The 19,237-nt window shown below is 42.8% G+C and overlaps 1 protein-coding gene across 1 annotated transcript in view; it reads right to left on the bottom strand.

Moving 5' to 3' along the window:
* The window catches only part of EXT1 (exostosin glycosyltransferase 1), a 326,984-nt gene that overhangs the window by 37,543 nt on the left and 270,204 nt on the right, over positions 1 to 19,237 (bottom strand). The window contains exons 2-3 of the mRNA XM_061605523.1: positions 5,581 to 5,674; positions 2,657 to 2,764 (exon numbers count right to left, since the gene is read on the bottom strand). Of these exons, the coding sequence (XP_061461507.1) occupies positions 2,657 to 2,764; positions 5,581 to 5,674 (202 nt within the window). The remainder of the gene's footprint in view (positions 1 to 2,656; positions 2,765 to 5,580; positions 5,675 to 19,237) is intronic.

Consider the following 19,237-nt stretch of genomic DNA (forward strand, 5'->3'; position numbering starts at 1 on the left):
GTTACATGACGGAGTCCAGATGACACAAGGGACTTAGATGCCCTGCATGCAGAAGGTTCCCCTGTTTCAGTTCCTGGAATCTCTAGTGAAAAGGATCTCAGGATGCAGGACTAAGGGGAAAACCCCCCACCTCTTTCTGTGATGTTGGAAGAGCTGATGGAGGTTCATAAAATTATGAATGATGTGGAGAAAAGGAGACAAGGAGATTTTTTTCTCCCTCTCTCATAATACTAGAACTCAGTGGAAGTCATCTAATTAAGCTGAATGCCAGAAGATTCAGGACAGGCAAAAGGAAAGACTTCTTCACGCACTGCATAGAATTTGCTACGACAAGGTATAGTGATGACCACCAACTTCAATGGCTTTAAATGAAGGTTGGACAAATTCATGGAGCATAACACTATAAAAATGATGATGGCTGTATAGTATTTCAAGGGTCAGTGGCGATATGCCTCTGCATATCAGTTGCTGGTGAATCATAATGGGAGAGGCCTATTGCCCTCATGTCCTGCTTGTGGGCTTCCCATAGGCATCTGGTTAGGCACCGTGGCAAACAAGATGGTGGACTAGCTAGGTCTTTGGCCTGGTTCAGCAGGGCTCTTATGCTCTCAAGCAGAAGCAATGGTTCACAAAATGGTGTATTTATGTGAGCCCAGCCTGTCAGTACAGCCAGGCTGGGATCCTATCAGTCCCACATTCTCTTCCCAAAGAACCCTCATAGAAGCTGACTGGTGACAATCAGCTCACAGAAGAGGCAACAAAGGTTCAAGGGGCATGCCCATCCTTTCCCCACATCACACATGAAGCCCACAGCTTTATGACTTCTGCCCTCTCCCTATCTGGATGGGAGGTTTACCAACATCCCAACTCATCAAGGATTTTGAATCTGTGAGTCTGGTGAAGTTGAGGACATTGTACATTATTTATTAAGCCACCCTTTGTACGAGTCCCCAATGTATACATTTCTCACTTATTTCCTCCACTCATTGCCAAACAGACCTTTCCTGGAGCAGATATGTACATTGCTAGGAGGCAATGATGAACTTATTACTATCCAGGGGGCAATATTTGCTCTAGCTGCTAGAAAATTAAGAGTCAGGAATAAAAAAAAATACCTAGTGGGGTGAGTGGGATGAGCTCTTGTTCTATTATGGCTGTAGTACTTATACATCAATTCATGGGGAGGATCAGTGTGCCTTTTATCCTGGAGGAAGTTTCATCCTAATTTTGCGGCTGTTGTTTCTTTCTGTACATTGATGAAATATGTTTGATGAAACTGACTTGTATTTTTATATGTAATGCATGTATCTTCCTCTATATTTTTGTAAGCGTCCTGCTACACACTTCTGCGCAGGTGCAAGCCTATTCAGAAGTGTCCGTGCAAAGCATGACACTGTGTGGCAAGGCGGCAGTGGCGATGGCACTGCCACTTGCTTGAGGCTCCTGGGCGCGGCAACAGGTGAGTCACACAAGTCATCCAGTGGCAGCAGTGGTGCCGCCGCTCACAGTGTGCAGATGAGCAAATGAGTGGGACAGAGGTGAGTGAGGTGCTCAGCAGTGGCTTGGTGGGTGGGGAGAGACCCATGGGGGGGAGGAAGATGGGCCTGTGGAGGAAGGGTGACCCATGGGGAGGGAAGGAGGGTGAACTGGCCACCTGTGTGCAGGCGAAGGAAGGGGAGTGCTGGTGACCCGTGGGGGGGGAGTGTTGGCAACCCTTTGGGGGGTACACTAGCAATAGCAGGCAGGGTTGGCAAGCAAAGTGAACAAAGGCGGAGCCTCATATATTATATACAGTGTGTGTGTGTGTGTGTGTGTGTGTGTGTGTGTGTGTGTGTGTGTGTGTGTGTGTGTGTGTGTGTGGTAGCCTATGGCTCTGAGCAGTAATGATGATCTCTGTCATATGAAGCTGTTCTGAGCTATCCCAAAAAGAAAATCTTATTGGGTGGAATTCTACCACACCCTGTAATATCCGGTCTCTTTATGTGGTAGTCCTAGAGGAAGAGGAATAGGAGACTGGCAAGAGTCTTGGGTGGTGATGTTTGAGGAATGTGATCTTTGAAAATTCCCATATGGAATGACCTGATCCACAACTCTTAGACCAATGTCTTAGGCCAAGTTCTGGCAAGTTCTTAGCCATCCATTGGGTTTTGCACGTTGAATGTTATGATCCGCTTCTTGGCAGTTTAAACTATTAAATGCACACACGTTTAAATGCCTATTTTTAATGAAAATGCATTTACACCTCAAAATACATATTTAAGTCCACTGATTTCAGTGGGTGTCCTGTAAGTATGACTTAGTCAGATACCAACCACCCTTTCGGACCTTTTAGAACCACAAACATCTTAAAGTTGAAAGTAACTTTTCTGTTCCAAGCACTTTGCAACGTTGAAGTTCTTGTGCATTTCTATAAAAAGAAATGAGCTGCTCCTACATTTTTAACCAAGACATTTAGAGGCCTGGGTGACCTTCATATCAGAAAGTGAATGATGCCTTATTAAATGAGTTAATATTCACAATGACACAGACAAATCCCTCCTGATAAAAATCTCTTTTACAGCCATGACCTTTTGGATATATCTTTCCTGGAAGTGTAGAAAATGGGTGCCGTCATCATCCAATCTGACGAAGGCTGCAGTCTTCCCCAACCCCTTACCTGTAATAACAATCTCTCATCCCCTATGACGGCAGCTTGATTCCAATCAATCACTTCAGAGAATGGCAACTCCCATCCGTTGCTGAGCATCACAGGAACACAGGCAGCCTGCGCAGAGAGTCATGAAAATCAGGAATAAGAAACAATTGCAAAGATGACACATTGGCACTTCAGGGTCTGTGACAATGAAACTGCAGCCATATTTTGCAGAAATGGAACTTCACGGAAATAATCAAGAATCAGTATTGTGGGGCCACTACCATATTACACTTGAAAGTCCTGCAACTTTGGGTTCAGTAGGCCCAATATTGGAAGGCTCATACACTCAGCCAGAAGTGGGAGAGTGGGAAGCAGTTCAACACATTTGCCTTCGTTTATTCCCTCTAAAGCCTGGCTACATGAATTGGTAACCTCAAGTCTGGATAACTACAATATACTCTATGTGGGGCTGCCCTTGCTGTTGGTTCAGAAGCTTCAGTTAAGTGCAGAACATGGCAGTTAGACTGCTGAGAGTGCCACCCTACTGCAACCATACTGCACCAGTTCTGGTTGTTGGCTACCAGGCCAAATCAAAAGTGCTTTTGTTGACATACAAAGCCCTAAACAACTTGGGGCCTGGATATCTGAAGGAACGCCTGCTCCCACATAGACCTGCCTGTAGGTCGAGATCCTTGCAGCAGGGTCTCCTGGTTGTACTGATATCCACTGAAGCCCAGGTGGGGAGGGCCTTCTCTGTTGTGGCACCTAGCCTATGGAATTCCCTCCCCTCTGAAATAAGGCAGGCCCAAACTCTGATGAGCTTTTGGTGCTTACTTACTCATTTACCCAGGCCCTTGCTGGCTATTAATTCCTAGTTTGGTTATAATGTACTGTTGGCTACAGTGGTTTGAATCTTATTGTGTTTTAGTAGCTAGAGTACTGGACTTAGATTGAGGAGAGGAACACACTTGAGCCAGGCAGCATTTTCTAGCCTAACCAACCTTGCAAGGTTGTCGCAAGGCTACATACACTTAGCTCCTTAGAAAGAAGGTGGAATAAACAAATAAATCAGCCTTCTCAAGACTTGGTCTTACACACAACCAATCCCTTCTATAGTATTTACTTAGAGATTTCTATACAGCCCTTTGCCAAAAATGGCCACAGGGCGGTTTACAAAAATAAGATAATATAAAAGCATCATACACAATTAACAGAAATATTAACATAATTATTGTATGTTACATAGGGTTGTATCTAATGAAGGTCTACTCATACAAAACCCACTGAAATTAATGTGACTAAGTTAGTCATTTCCATTAAGTTCAGTGGGTTTACTCTGAGCTTGACTAATGTTGGATGCAACCCGTTAATACCATAAACACGATTTAACCCACCAGCCTCTAAAAGCACGACAAAAAAGACCTGCTTCAGAGATTGATGGCTCTCCACACTGGGCTGGACTGCCCAGCTAGTCTACCCGAGGCCAACTAAGGCTCCTTGGTGTGAAGGGGGCTCCTCACATAGAAGGGATAGACAGCTGGACCATAGCTCAGTGGGAGAACATTTGCCTTGCATGCATAAAGCCTCAGGTTCAATCCATGATGTCTCCAGGTAAAGGCTGGGGGAAAACTCCTGCCAGTCAGAGTAGGAACACTTAGCTAGATGGACCATTGGTCTGACTCCGTATAAGGCAGCTTCCTGTATTCCTGTGCCCCAATGCTATATGGTTCCCACTCTGCCCCCCAATGACCAAGCAGTTCTAGAGCAGTTCCTGTGGAAGCTGGCATACACAGGCTTCCCTGCTCAGACTGTGATCAATGCACGGTCAAGAGGCAGTGCCAAGGAGCCTCGTGAAACCAGAGGCTGCGGCAGCTTTGCATGCAGCCCTTTCCACACGCACGTAACGCCTGAGGTTCTGGATGATAATCTACATGCAAATCTAAAGTGAACTGAGAACACCATGTAACTTCATGACTGAAGAAAACTCTGAATAAGGAGACTCCAGAACCAGCTACACTGTTAATAATCTTCCCTTAACTATTAGGCTAAATTGCTATCTGCACACTTTACATTGGTGAATACCTTCAGATAAGGAAGTAACATATCTGAAACTTTAAAATAAATGATAGTGGAGGTGGGGAACCTCAGGAGCTAAATGTGGCCCTCCAGACCTATGTACTTGGCCCTCGGGATTCTGCCCATGCCATGCCCCTCTCTAGGCCACACCCTTTACCAGTCTTGCTCTATACTCTCCTCCAGTGGTTTTTTTCCCCTGGCTCACAACTGACCCTACAATCCTGGTAGTTCAATGTGGGGTCAATCACAGATGTTACAGTGTCAAGACAGAGTCCTCCCAACCCCTGGCCTTCTGCTGCAGAGATGCCCTTTAATTTTTAACAGTTATTTTGTGCCATTTTAACTCTGGACAAGCTCTTTCCTGTAGACTGCGTTCCTGCAGATTGTCTGTTCAAAATCCAATCTAACTGATGTTGTCACTTAAAACTTATTTAGTATGCAATGCGAAAAGCCCAAGCAGAATTTATAGGCAATTTTGTCTTGGCTGAATTAAAACAATAAGCCATATTATTTATTCCCTCCTAACTTCCTGGCTGGGTGAAGTCAGCATTTCTCAAGGAATATAGATTCTCCACCTGCTCCCTGATTGGACAAACCCTGTTAGGCTAAATCAACCCAGCTTTCATTTGGGGGAAGCCCTCTCTGTGGAGGCAACACTGCAGCCCCATCTGTGCACAAGTCCACAGTGCTGAGCGCCCCCTGTGGAATAGCTGCCAACTGCTCCTGAAATATGAGTGCTGGATTACAGAACATTAGGGAAATGAAATCTCCAATCTGCCTTCCCCCTGCCTCGATATCACACAGCAGAGAATTCTAGCTGACAAGAGTGCTAAATGGCTCTAAGCCTTTAGTCAGATGGTTGATCTTACCTGCAGGGCCTCCAGGAACCTGAAGGATCCAAGCCTCCGGCCACGGGGGACCAGACAGAAAGTGGCATTGTGCAGCATTTCACGATAATCATACCTAACAGGAAAAAGAGAGAGGGAGATGAAAATAATAAATTAACAATGAGTCTGGGGGTAACTGTGCATGAAAAAGTGAACATCTGGTGCGGCACATCTGGTTAGGATCAGCCCTGGACAAGCTCACATCTGTAAAGATGGCATCATATTAGGGGAGAGTCCCAGCCAGGAAAGAAAAGAAAGAAGGCACAAAAAGAAAAGTGGATGGGAATATGCAAACCACATTGGTACAACTAGAGCACGTGCCAGGGATTTCCAGCTGAAGTAATCCCCCATCCAACAATTTATTCTGGTGTAAAAACAATGGAAGGGGGCGTCTTTTATGGGTAAGAGTCTGCAGCAGGGTCTACACTGCAATAACCCAGCTGACGCTACCAAGGGAGACGGAGAAGTAGAGAGGACGGGCCTGGTTTATGTAGCAGTAGGGTGGCCAGCTGCCCTACTTTGCAGAGGACAGTTCTCTTCTGTATTTTTTATTTACCTTATCACTACATTTATATTCCACCTTTCTTCCAAGAAACAGAGTTCTTCCCCTCCCTGTTTTATCTTCACAATAACCCTGTGAGGCTGAGAGACAGTGACTCTTGCTCTACCGGAGCACTGTTTATCTGTATTAAAACTGCAATACGGCCAAGTTTACAGGTGTGGGAATATAGAAAGCTGCCTTATGCAGTTACACCCTTAGTCCATCTAGTACTGTCTATACTAACTGTCTACAGAGGCAGAGAAAATGCTGGGCACTGAACCTGGGACCTTCTGCATGCTCTGTCACTGGGCTACTTCCACCCAAGACTTCCACGCAACGTAAGAGTGACATGGAACTTTCAATCCCTTAATATACCCATTATGGCAATGTAATAGTATCTCTGTTGCGATCTCCCATTTTGAAGCCTGGGGCTCAGGAAATTTGACAACTAGGGTTAATAGTCAATTATCATTCTTTGAAATGGCAAATAAATCAGAAACATGACCAAAGAAAGCTAAACGCCCAACTGTTGTTTATAACTGCACAGTGGATCTCTGTACGGTAGAAGTTCAGGAACTTAAGACAGCTGTGGAATAGGGAATTAGAATGTATTATACAGCCTACAAAATGGAAATTTGCTTTAGAATCTATATGGAATGTTTCCGTAGATTTGAAATTGAGATTGATCCTGCATAAAGAAAGATTTTGTGGGACTCTACAATGTTTGTATAGGAATGCACTGTCCCATATAGATAGATGTTGGAGGTGTAATGCTGAAAATGCCTTGTTGAGGCATATAATGTGACTTGTGCAGTGATGTATTCCTTTGGGTCTGAAGTTGTTGTCTCTATCAACTTTGTATTGGCAAAATCCTTGATATTTGCAGATGTTCATGTACTTTTAAACTTTATTCCTGTAGCATAGGAACTAAAGAAAGGACAACAAAAGTGGATTTTGTGAGCCCTTGTGGTCGCTAAGAGACTTATACTTTGAACCTGGAAGGATAAATACCCACTGCCTATCACACAATGGTCTGAGGACCTCATTGTCCTGGTTACACTTGAACATATTCCATACAGACATCAATTTTGTGTAGATACCTATCTGGACATTTGGAAGGCTTACATTAACTTATATGTTTACCTAAAGATGCATGTGCTGATGTTTACTGTATCCTAATTGTAAGCTGATGGTGATTTATTGTTACTATTAGTAGTATTTACATATTATTATTTTTCTTTATTTTATTATTATTGTTGTTTAATAAGCTTTTTATTTTATTTTATTCTCTTTTCTTTCTTTGTTAAATTTGCAAATACATTAATAAAAGAAAAAGAAACATGAGCATCTCGATACGAGCGACATCTTGAGGATACCTAACAAAGGCAAATCTAAAGGAAGGGTCAAGGAGAAAGGAATAGTGTAAGGATGGAAAAGAATTTGGTGTGGTCCACATTTTTAAGCAAACATAGACCTAATATGCACCTCCTGGACTAGTAGATGGATTGGTATGCAATGCTTTGGATTTCACATTTCTTTGAATTTGTTCACAGTTGAGACAATGTACCAAATGCAAAAATGTAGGTACTTTAGGATAAAATCAGTTCAGAAATCTGTATAGAATAGAATATTTAAGTATGGGCGGCATTCAACTAACTCGTCCCATCAACACACACACTTTTCCCCCTCGCCTCCCTCTACACCCTCCCCAAACCTGCTCCAGAAGGTTTGGGTAGCCCCTAGAACAAATGTATGTGTATGGGGAGAGGAGGCAGTGAAGTCCCATTGTGCTACCAGTAATGCTTGTGCTGACATGAGCCTGACTTAGCACTATGTTGGATACAGCCCAATGAATTTCAATATGAATTTTCACGTAGATAAAAAGAAATATAATGTGGAATGAATGAAGACTTGCAAAACTGATGTGAGCAAGATACAGACTGCCCCATCTGTCCCTACTAAAAGGGAATATTAATGCTGAACACTCTCTGCTTAGAATTTCTCCTGTTGTTCTTTTTAAAACATGTAAAGCATTGCAAATACAGCAGAACCTTTTTATAATGCGGGGAGGCAGGGGACAAAGGATGCACCTGCGTTGTAGGGGTTCCGTGTTATAATGAAAACTGCAGTACTGTATACGGTATTGTACTCAGAGACATCGTCATACCCACGGTATATCTGAATCCGTGGTACAGCGAGCCACGTTATAGTAAGGTTCTACTGTACTGTATATTTTCCCCATCTTGGGGTTTTGCTTTCACACTGTAAACTACCCTTGGGAGCAGGCCATGATTAACATTGTAACTTAATATCACACACAAAAAACATACAGAGTCTCTACCGACTAAGTGGCATAACAAAAATAATTTGCTGTTTGGAAAATGATCTAAAGACTCATTTCTGAGATCAACGGAAGCTATTGCAATATTTTTGCCATGAACTTGGAATGGGGGTAATGGCTCCAGCTAACATCTGATCATGATCATTCTTTTACAATCCATGTTTGTAATATGTGATTAATAAATTAATTTAATGCACACCGTTAAGTGGTCTATGCTTTCCATTCCGGTTATGTTGATGCAAAAACTGATCCAAGAAGGCATCAATTTATTGTCATTGTAGAAAGAGGCTTGACACCCAGTACAGCCTACCAAGAATGTTCAGGCACCGATACAATTTCCCCTTAGCCAACCAGGAAAGGATGAAAAATGGCTAGAATGAGTTGCATGGTGTAACTGGGGGGCCAGCAAGGGACAAATGAGCTTGGGAAGGGAGGGAAAATGAGCAATTCTAAATGTATCTGTATGTTTTGATGCAAGACTGGTTTGGAGAAGCATAGCAAGAAATGTTGGCAATTAAACATAATGGACCGATGACCCCCGTTCCTCAAAATTAAAGCATTCAGCTAGACCCTACTGTTTTCTTTCCAATTCCATCAATCATTTCAGAACCATTTACCAAAAACACACATCAAATCCCTAACAGTTTCAAGCCAGTTATTAGCTAATTGTGCTTTTGGCAAACCTGACAATGGCTCTCAACTTGCCAGCCTGCCAGTTTGGAGACAAAAAGGATCAAGACTGAATCTCCTTCTCTCTCCCCCACCCCCAAATGCACAGATGCACCTTGTTTCTCCAGGGGATTCTGCATTCTGCCAATAGGTGCTACGACAAAAAAAATCCTGCACAAAAATTCCCCATCTCTAATAATCTAATTTAATCATAGCCTGCAGGCACTGAATTTCTGTTTTAGATATATCTACTATATATATATACTTTTATCTACTTTTATCTACTTTTATCTTTATTCTCAGAGGCTGCAAAGACAGGTAAACGAATTTTCAATTACAGGCTCCATCATTAGGAAGTCCCATATGCTGAAACATAGCATGTATATCTTGCATGAGATATGAAATGATAAATGAAATGAAATGTATATCTTGCATGAGAAAAGGCTCCTTGGAATGAAGATTGCCTCCATGAAGACCCAACTAAAAACTCTTTGTTATTTTAAAACTACGAAAGATAACAGACCAAGAAAGAACTATTTTAATCGTGTTTGAAAAGATGGATTAAAAAATAAAAAGGAATGTGTGTACCTCATTTCATCCCCCTTCTCCCTCCACCTCCCCATTTTTTACCCTACTTGCTTTTTATATTAACTTATAAATGAACCTTCTCCATTACATTTACACAAAATGTTACAACAATTTAAAAGCTGCAAGCCTGCACAGTTAGGTGGCTGAAATTCCACTGAAGTCCCCAACTAACCAAATCTATACAGTGTGTATGGAAAGGGCTATAGGTAGTCTTCTATGACTAAGGCCACATCTGCACTATACATTCAGTGATACAACTTTAAACAATTTGTTAGTTTGTTAAGGACACTGAGAGTTGTTAGGAGACTCCTATTCCCCTCACAGGGCTACAATTCCCAGAGTTCCCTGGGAAGAAGGATTGATTGTTAAACCACTCTGAGAGTTGCTGTGTGAGGTGTCGAGGGGAATAGGGATCTCCTAACAGCTCTCATCAGCCCTTCCCCAAACTAGGATTGTTTGGGGAAAGCCAAGACTGTTTAAAGTTGTATGATACTTCTTTAAAAGTATAGTGCAGAAGGGCCTAATTGTAGCTGCTAACTAACCCAAAAAGTGTCTATATCTGTTCCTGTTCCTTTAATAGCATCCTAACCTGCAGAAATCAGCAAGTGACATTTTCCTGGTCTGGAGAGAAGCATCACTATCTTCTAACACTTGCACATCTAATTGCTGTTAGAGGCACAGCAGCGAGGCCCAGTAAAAAAAACTTGGCAATCCTGCCACTAAAACACTGAAAAGGGGTTGGGTGAACACAAGTGTCTGTGGGCTTTTTTTTGGCAGGCATAACGCTGTGCTATCAGGCTCACAAGTAGGGCAGTAAGTACTCTGCACTATAATAAAAATTAATCTAAATTCAGCACAGTGGAAAAGTGGAATTCTGCAACCTCCATAAGCTCTACAAACTGAGAAAATATTTCTAAGGCTTTAATATGCCACAATCATTAGCATTTCTAAGCAGTATACATAAAAAAACATGCAGAGAATAAAACAACAAAAAGTCATCATAATACCGAACACTACCTTAAAATGCCTGCTGGAATAAGAAAGTCATTTGTCATATGCCTGAAATGCAGCAAGGGGAGTGCCTGTCTAATCTCAGTTAGGAGGGAATTCCACAGGTTTGGCCCCACAACACTGAATGCCGTGCTTCTAATCCTTACGAGACTTCCATCTGAGCCCTAAGAGAACCACCAACAGAGACGACTCCTCAAATGCAACACGGTTTTATTTTCCATAACATTCTGCAACATTTACAATTTTGCATCACTTGTTCTGGTTTGGCTAGTCATGGCTGAGCGACGCAAGACCCTAACCTCTGCCTCCAACCACTAGAGATCTTATGTAGCCAACTATCTGAGGTTCCACATCAGACATTTGCCCACATGTACTCGTTCAAGCATATCTCCACAGCCACAAGGGCTAGAAACTTGCCTTTAAAAACAGGGTAAGTGAAGAAAGAGAGCAGAGGTATTCAGGAAACTGGATCCAGCTTTCCTATCACATTTTGTGCTCCCATGGAATCACAGCACACATATCACCCTGCTTATCAGCAGAATAATTAATAACAGCGATTTCTTTTTCTCTGAATGGACAATAAATTGACCTTACAATTCAACAGCTTGCATGGCACCATTCATGGGAGGAAAACAATATTAGGCAGAGACTGCTTAAAAACGTAAATTGCTATTTCTCAACTACTTTTTCCCTTTTCTATGCACCAAGCTTTTTCTTTTCAGTGCTTGTCACAGGACAGGAAAATTTAATATGTACCCAGAATAGCTTCCCCTTTAGGGCTAATATATGCCGGTCCTATATTCCCCATCATTAATGTGCTAAAAATGTGAAAATCCAGTTAATGCTCCGGATAGTTACAAGCTCTGCAAAATGTCAATTTGAGAGGCTGCATAAGAAAGAAGGAAATTCAAACTGTTAAAAAAAAGTGGGCAAAAAATGTGAATGCGGCAGGTTATACATATGGACATCTTTTCTCCCCTATTAACTGATTTATCACTAGTATGTAGAACTTAAGATTTATATTGCTGGGTCACCAAAAGCCTAACTGTCTCCTTGTCCTTTGATCCTGGACGGCCTTGTGAAATGCTCAAAGAAGGGCATGATGGGAATATCTATACTCACTATTATGGGGAAGGTTCCATAACTTACTGGTCATACTTAGAAAAACACCCTAGATTCAGCCCAACTTGTAACCCACCCCATTTTGTACAGAGCACACCAGGAAAGTGGAAACACAATTTCCTGTCTTCCTGGGTCCTATGCTGGCTTCTGGTAACATGGAGGTGGGCCTTTCCGCTGGTGGCACCAGTGTTGAGAAATGCTTCCCTGCCGAAATATGAGAGGCCCCATTGCTACTGGCATCCTGCTGGCTCTTGATGACACACCTGTTGTGTTGTTGTGTATTTTAATTAAGTTTGGATTTTATAACTGATTTTATACTTGTAAACCATTTAGCAGCTCTTCAAGATGTCAGACAGGAGTCTTCTCCTGCCCTACCTAGAGAAGTTGGGACCTTTGGTGTGCAGAGAAGATGCTCTGTCACTGAGCTATGACCCCTCTCCAAGGCAGCAGGAACAGACATCTCAAGAAAGGGCAGTTTGTCTCAAGTGGCAAAAGAACTTAGCCTGGCCCTATCCTCTCATCTCTTTCTAAATCTGCTTGTGTTTGTAGACTTCACAGAATATTTTGGCAATGTATTCTATAGGTTAATTATGAATTGCAAGTAATTTGGGAATTCCATAAGAAGAAGAAGGAGAAAAAAGAGTTGGCGCCTTACGTGCATTCACTTCTTATTAAGAGGAGAATATATTTAACAATATCCTTCTTAAGAGGTGCCCCTGAAGGAACAGAAGATAGACAGTTAGTAACCTTTTTAGAGGAACAGATTAGTTTATTATATTAGACTTGGAAGACGATCAAGGAAAATTTGAGACCACTTTTAGATTTCAGTCATGATGTGTAGGTAAAGGGGGGGAAAGACCTAGAGTCATTTTAATCAAATTATACTGCAATGGACTTAAGAGACTAATTGAGCAAGTCTTATGGCAAAATAAAATAAAATTGGGGGGGGGAATCTGAGTCTGCTGTAATCAGGCAAATACCCAAGTGTTTCTGAACCCCTCACCAGAAACATTAAAGAAAAATGCAGAGTGATCCCAATTATGTTGACCCAAGATTAAGTTCCACTGAAATTACTCCCTTGTGAGTATCTTTTGGGACGAGCTTTAATGTTTGGGAGTACAGGCTCAGCATAAATAAAATCAGTTAGCAATGTGGGTTTTCTATCTGAATAATTTTCTTCTTCATTGGGAGAAAGATTTAGGGGGTGGGGGTGGGATGTTCCAGGGCCAGCTCAAGACGGTCACACGGTTTGGCATTTGCCAGTGTTCCAAGACAGACAAAATACCCAAGTGCGCCAGAAGCAACATGCGAAAACTGAAAATGAACACTGTGGACATCTACCCCACTAAGGCCTCATCATCAGCACCATACATTTAAAGGACTATTATACCGGTGTAACAGTTATGGCTTCCCCACAAGAATCCTGGGAACTGTAGGTTGTTAAGAGTGCTGAGAGTTGTTAGGAGACCCCTCTTCCTCTCTCAGAGCTACAGTTCCCAGAGTTTCCCTGGAAAGAGAGACTGGTTGTGAAACCACTCAGGAAATTGTAGCTCTGTGAGGAGATTCTTTGGGGGAAGCAATGACTGTTAAAGTGGTATAATGGTGCTTTAAATGTACACGCAGATGTGGCCTGGGTAATGCAAACCAACTAAAAGGGTACTTCCTGCTGCCCCATGTGGTGAACCACTGAACTGCAAATGCCGGCTTATCTCTGGAACCTTCTGCCCACCCAGGTTCACCATGCAATCTTTCTGCACAGGAAAAAGTATGAATGGCATCCTTTCACAGCAACAAGCCCTATCTGAGTTCTTTGGTCCTGACTCCTGGCTTGTTCTACTGGTCTAGCCTTCTGATTTGCCCTTTGGTCCTGACCATTGATCTGTCTCACAGGTCTTGATTCCTAATGCTTTTCAGTCTGCTGCACGCAGCCCAGCCCAGACGAGGTCATATAAGGAAAGAACAAATGGGAAAAGTGCCTGCCCTGCTGGCATGTGCACTTGAACACTAGCCACCCACCCACTCAAACAGGTCAGGGGAAAAACACCACAGGCTCTTTCAAAAGTCTAGACTCGTCCTGCATTTAGGCCCTGAGAGTGCTCCCTCCTAAACATAGGATTTCACAGAACCGTGAAGAAAAACAAATGATAGCAGAAATTTAATTTGAGGAATGTGACGCAACATAAACGATGAGCTATCAGTCTGACACACATCCCCCGTGCATCTGCAAAAAGCTATTTGAATGTGTGAAGTGGTTATGCAAACGGCAACCTTTCACCAAGGTCCCTTTGTAGAAACCTGAATCACAGTCTCTTAACACAGTAAAAATGCATCAACAGCCAGGGAAAGCCAGCCATGTAAGCATATGAGAGGTTCCATTTGGACAGAAATGTTTTGCCTGGTGGATGAGATTCAAATGCTTCCACCCATCTCAGATCTGTTACATCTAGCAGAAAATCTAAACACTGGTGAGCAATTTGTGAAATATTCCCATTACCGGTAGTTTTTATGCTGCAGAATGTTCTGTTTTAGCTGAATAGAGGTAGAGGTTCGATGTATGAGACTCTCAGATGCCCACATCCTCATCCTAAGCAGTGGAGATCATGGGCAGAGAGTAGTTGGTACTCTGCTTTAAAGTTGGGGTAACCAACCACCTCCAGATGTTATTGAACTATAACTCCCATCATCCTTGATCATTGGACATGCCAAATGTTGGGAGTCCAACAACATATGCAGGATACCATGTTGGCTACCCTGCTTTAGGTACACCTCTAAACACTTGAATGTTGCTAATATGTGAACCTTACTGGCACATTTGTCCAGTTCCATGGCTGGCTGCAGCTTCTTGTTGAGTGTATACTCAGTGGCTTTGCCTCTATGTAACGTGTGAAACAGCTTTGATATTACTTGGTGGATCAGGACTGATATGTGGTGAATAGAAATCTTGCTCAGAAGTCATAAGCTGTTCACATGTCACAAACAAATTAAGATACAGGAGGAATGACTTCTGAGAATAGCACCAGAGTGAAAAATTACCAATGTAAGCTTAATTAGTATTTCCTTACTAACAGATTTTGAGGTCTGTGCCTTAGGACGATGGTTGTCAAAATACGATGCTGGTCTCGATAGGAAAGTGTAGGCCAGATTGCCTTTTTAGAACTGTGGGCACATTTTGGATTTTTGAGAGTGCACCATGGTCACTACGACCTCTAGTCACTTCCCTCTCCCACAACGGAGAGACAGGATGCAGAAGCACACATGCTTAGGTTTTCCAAGGGATCTGGTTCAATTAATCTAAGTCTTGAGAAGTATGTAGAGTTGAGCAAGGAAGTGGGAAAGAGAATAACACCTGCATCAGCAGTTGGAGCTTTCAGGAGACTGGGGAGGAGGACTTAACCATCATTGCCCTTCCCAGCATTTTTCTTTTTGCTGCTGCTGCTGCTGGTCTCCTCTGGATAAGTGGGAGCTAGCTGTAGATCATCTAGCCTGGTGAGAGGCCCTCTTCCCTCTTAAATGTATTTAAGGCAGGCTGTTGAGGCTCCTTGGAGTGCAGCAAGATGAGCACCTGGAGCTCTGTGGGTGTAATCCATGGGGCTTCCATGTAATCACTGCAATGCGTATGTATGACTATTTGTATGTATAAGTGCCTTTAAGAGGTTATGAACGCTTATAAGGCTGTTTTCTGTAGCTTTGGACACCTGCCAGAGACCTAGCTTGTTAGAGATTAGGTCACAGAACAGTCAATGTCCCTCAGCTGGGTCTTATCTATGAGAGGCTAGTGGGCTGAGAGATGGTCTTTTGATGCAGCCTCAAGGACACCTCTTTGAAGCTCATCTAGATAGCCACTAACGAGCTGCACGTCCTGAGAAATGGTAGCACATGTGATAGGAGGCTGGTGGGAAGGGAAAGGACCGTTTGATGCATCTCCAAGGACAGTAGCATTGGCACTGGTCCAGTTAGCTCTAATGAGCTGCATGTACCAAGGATGGGCTGCACGTGCTGATGAACAGTGAGGCATGTGCCATGGAAAGAGTAGCATAGAGAGGTCAAGATGTGCTATGGCACCAGACCAGTGTCCTCTCACGTAGATAGGATGATCCATCAAGTGCCTTGACACCCCAGATCAAGGGACAGGGATACTTCCAAGAAAGTAAGATAGTAGCAGCTCTGATGCCTAGGTTGATGTAGTATAATTAATCACGTATCCTGTCAAAATGTGCTGATTTGATGTAAGATTGCATTCCGCCATCTTCTGTGCCTTGCCAGGATTTTTCCTATAAAAGACGTGTTGTAGCCTGGCTTGGAGTGCAGACCTTAACGCCTCTCTGCGAGAGACCTTGGGTCTGTTCCACTGGGTAGGCAAGCCTGTTGTAGCCCAGTTCAGCACACAGACTGCAGGTGCCCATGTGGGGACCCTGCAGCCTGTTCCATTTATTGGGTATGCCTGTGTGCTCGCTAAATTACTCAACAAACTTCTCCTTGTGAGTAAACCTTTGAATCTAGAACAAATTAAACCAGAACTATCACTAGAAGCTAAAATGATGAAACTGAGGTTATCATACTTGGGACACATCATGAGAAGACATGATTCACTAGAAAAGACAATAATGCTGGGGAAAACAGCAGGGAGTAGAAAAAGAGGAAGGCCAAACAAGAGATGGATTGATTCCATAAAGGAAGCCACAGACCTGAACTTACAAGATCTGAACAGGATGGTTCATGACAGATGCTGTTGGAGGTCGCTGATTCATAGAGTCGCCATAAGTCGTAATCGACTTGAAGGCACATAACAACAACAACAACATTGTTGCGGTACATTGTGGTCTTCTCCCTTCCCTTTAACTTGCTTTCTCCCTTATGGAGTTTTGTAAGATGAACTATTGTTTTTTTGTTTAGTGGCTGACTTGTGCTACATTGCAATATGCTTAAAGTCTCAGCAGGGCATTTGTGTCTTGTCAGTCTTACACAATTATTTGCCCAGTTTGGTTCTTCTGCCTGGTGTGGAAAGTTTCCAGATGTAGGAAAGTCATGTAATGACCCCCACACCTTTGAAGCATCTCTAACATGTAAGAAATGTGTACACTGGCCCTTTTATTTGATGGCAAGAGCCATCACAGACTGAACCCAAAGATAGCTTTCATATCCTCTCTTATCTAAAATGCAGCATGCGTCAATTAAGGGAGTCCAAACATTCAGCTGCAGATCACTAAGCTAAGTACATGCATGTGAATCAATTCACATGAATGTTCATCATGCTGTTATTAAAAATCCGCATATGTTTTCTAACCCAAGATTCTACATTTTCAATAAATATTTCCCAAGCCTAAAATCTGTTGGATAATCATGAGGTGTCCATGTTTTGTTTAAAATTAAAATCTAAACCTGAGGGTCTGTTCACACTCAGGTGACCCAGCCACCTGTGAAACCTTGAACAGAAAGCTCACGGGATGTTTGATCCTTTTTTCACCACTTCATACAGATTGCTGGTGTAGACCAACTTGTATAATGGTAGAGTCAGCCTGAGCATTATACACATTTGCCTGACATAATACTGTGTCAGTTTCTTGGAAATTTACAGTATGGCCCATTCACAGAGTCTGAAAATGATAATTTGAGGGGGGGGGTGAAACAATGTGCACATTCATAACATGTTATTGTGAAAATATCCTTTCAGATGCTGTAGGGAAATGTATATTTTCAAATCAACACTGCAGTATTCCACCAGACTATGGGAAGTGGCTCATTCATTTGGCTGGGTTCAGATTATTTGGGTTGATGTGTTGGGGGTGGCTCTGTTCTATGAAGAGCCCTATTTTGTGGAAAGAAAAGGCAACTATATTGCCTCTTTGATCCAAATCTAGGGCCATGCATATGGTGGGTCATGGAAGCAGACCTTAGCTTCACACTCCCCCTCATTAGACTCGTTGAGCCTTTAAGCTGAAAGGTGGAAAAATACATTAAGCTATTCCACTGTGTGTGTGCATGTGTGGTTTTAATGTTTTCTTAAGTCTTTTTTAAGTATATTTTATCCTTCACTGCAGAAGCTTGTAACATTCTGAATGCTGGGGAAAAAATAGCCAAGGATAATTTGGAGGAACTTAAACATAAGAACATAAGAAGAGCCTGCTGGATCAGGCCAGTGGCCCATCTAGTCCAGCATCCTGTTCTCACAGTGGCCAACCAGGTGCCTGGGGGAAGCCCGCAAGCAGGACCCGAGTGCAAGAACACTCTCCCCTCCTGAGGCTTCCGGCAACTGGTTTTCAGAAGCATGCTGCCTCTGACTACGGTGGCAGAGCACAGCCATCATGGCTAGTAGCCATTGATAGCCCTGTCCTCCATGAATTTGTCTAATCTTCTTTTAAAGCTGTCCAAGCTGGTGGCCATTACCGCATCTTGTGGGAGCAAATTCCATAGTTTAACTATGCGCTGAGTAAAGAAGTACTTCCTTTTGTCTGTCCTGAATCTTCCAACATTCAGCTTCTTTGAATGTCCACGAGTTCTAGTATTATGAGAGAGGGAGAAGAACTTTTCTCTATCCACTTTCTCAATGCCATGCATAATTTTATACACTTCTATCATGTCTCCTCTGACCCACTTTTTCTCTAAACTAAAAAGCCCCAAATGCTGCAACCTTTCCTCGTAAGGGAGTCGCTCCATCCCCTTGATCATTCTGGTTGCCCTCTTCTGAACCTTTTCCAACTCTCTAATATCCTTTTTGAGATGAGGCGACCAGAACTGTACACAGTATTCCAAATGCGGCCGCACCATAGATTTATACAACGGCATTATGATATCGGCTGTTTTATTTTCAATACCTTTCCTAATTATCGCTAGCATGGAATTTGCCTTTTTCACAGCTGCCGCACACTGGGTCGACATTTTCATCGTGCTGTCCACTACAACCCCGAGGTCTCTCTCCTGGTCGGTCACCGCCAGTTCAGACCCCATGAGCGTATATGTGAAATTCAGATTTTTTGCTCCAATGTGCATAATTTTACACTTGTTTATATTGAATTGCATTTGCCATTTTTCTGCCCATTCACTCAGTTTGGAGAGGTCTTTTTGGAGCTCTTCGCAATCCCTTTTTGTTTTAACAACCCTGAACAATTTAGTGTCATCAGCAAACTTGGCCACTTCACTGCTCACTCCTAATTCTAGGTCATTAATGAACAAGTTGAAAAGTACAGGTCCCAATACCGATCCTTGAGGGACTCCACTTTCTACAGCCCTCCATTGGGAGAACTGTCCGTTTATTCCTACTCTCTGCTTTCTGCTTCTTAACCAATTCCTTATCCACAAGAGGACCTCTCCTCTTATTCCATGACTGCTAAGCTTCCTCAGAAGCCTTTGGTGAGGTACCTTGTCAAACG

The sequence above is a fragment of the Rhineura floridana genome, chromosome 1 (genome assembly GCF_030035675.1).
Source record: "Rhineura floridana isolate rRhiFlo1 chromosome 1, rRhiFlo1.hap2, whole genome shotgun sequence".
Lineage (NCBI taxonomy): Eukaryota > Metazoa > Chordata > Lepidosauria > Squamata > Rhineuridae > Rhineura > Rhineura floridana.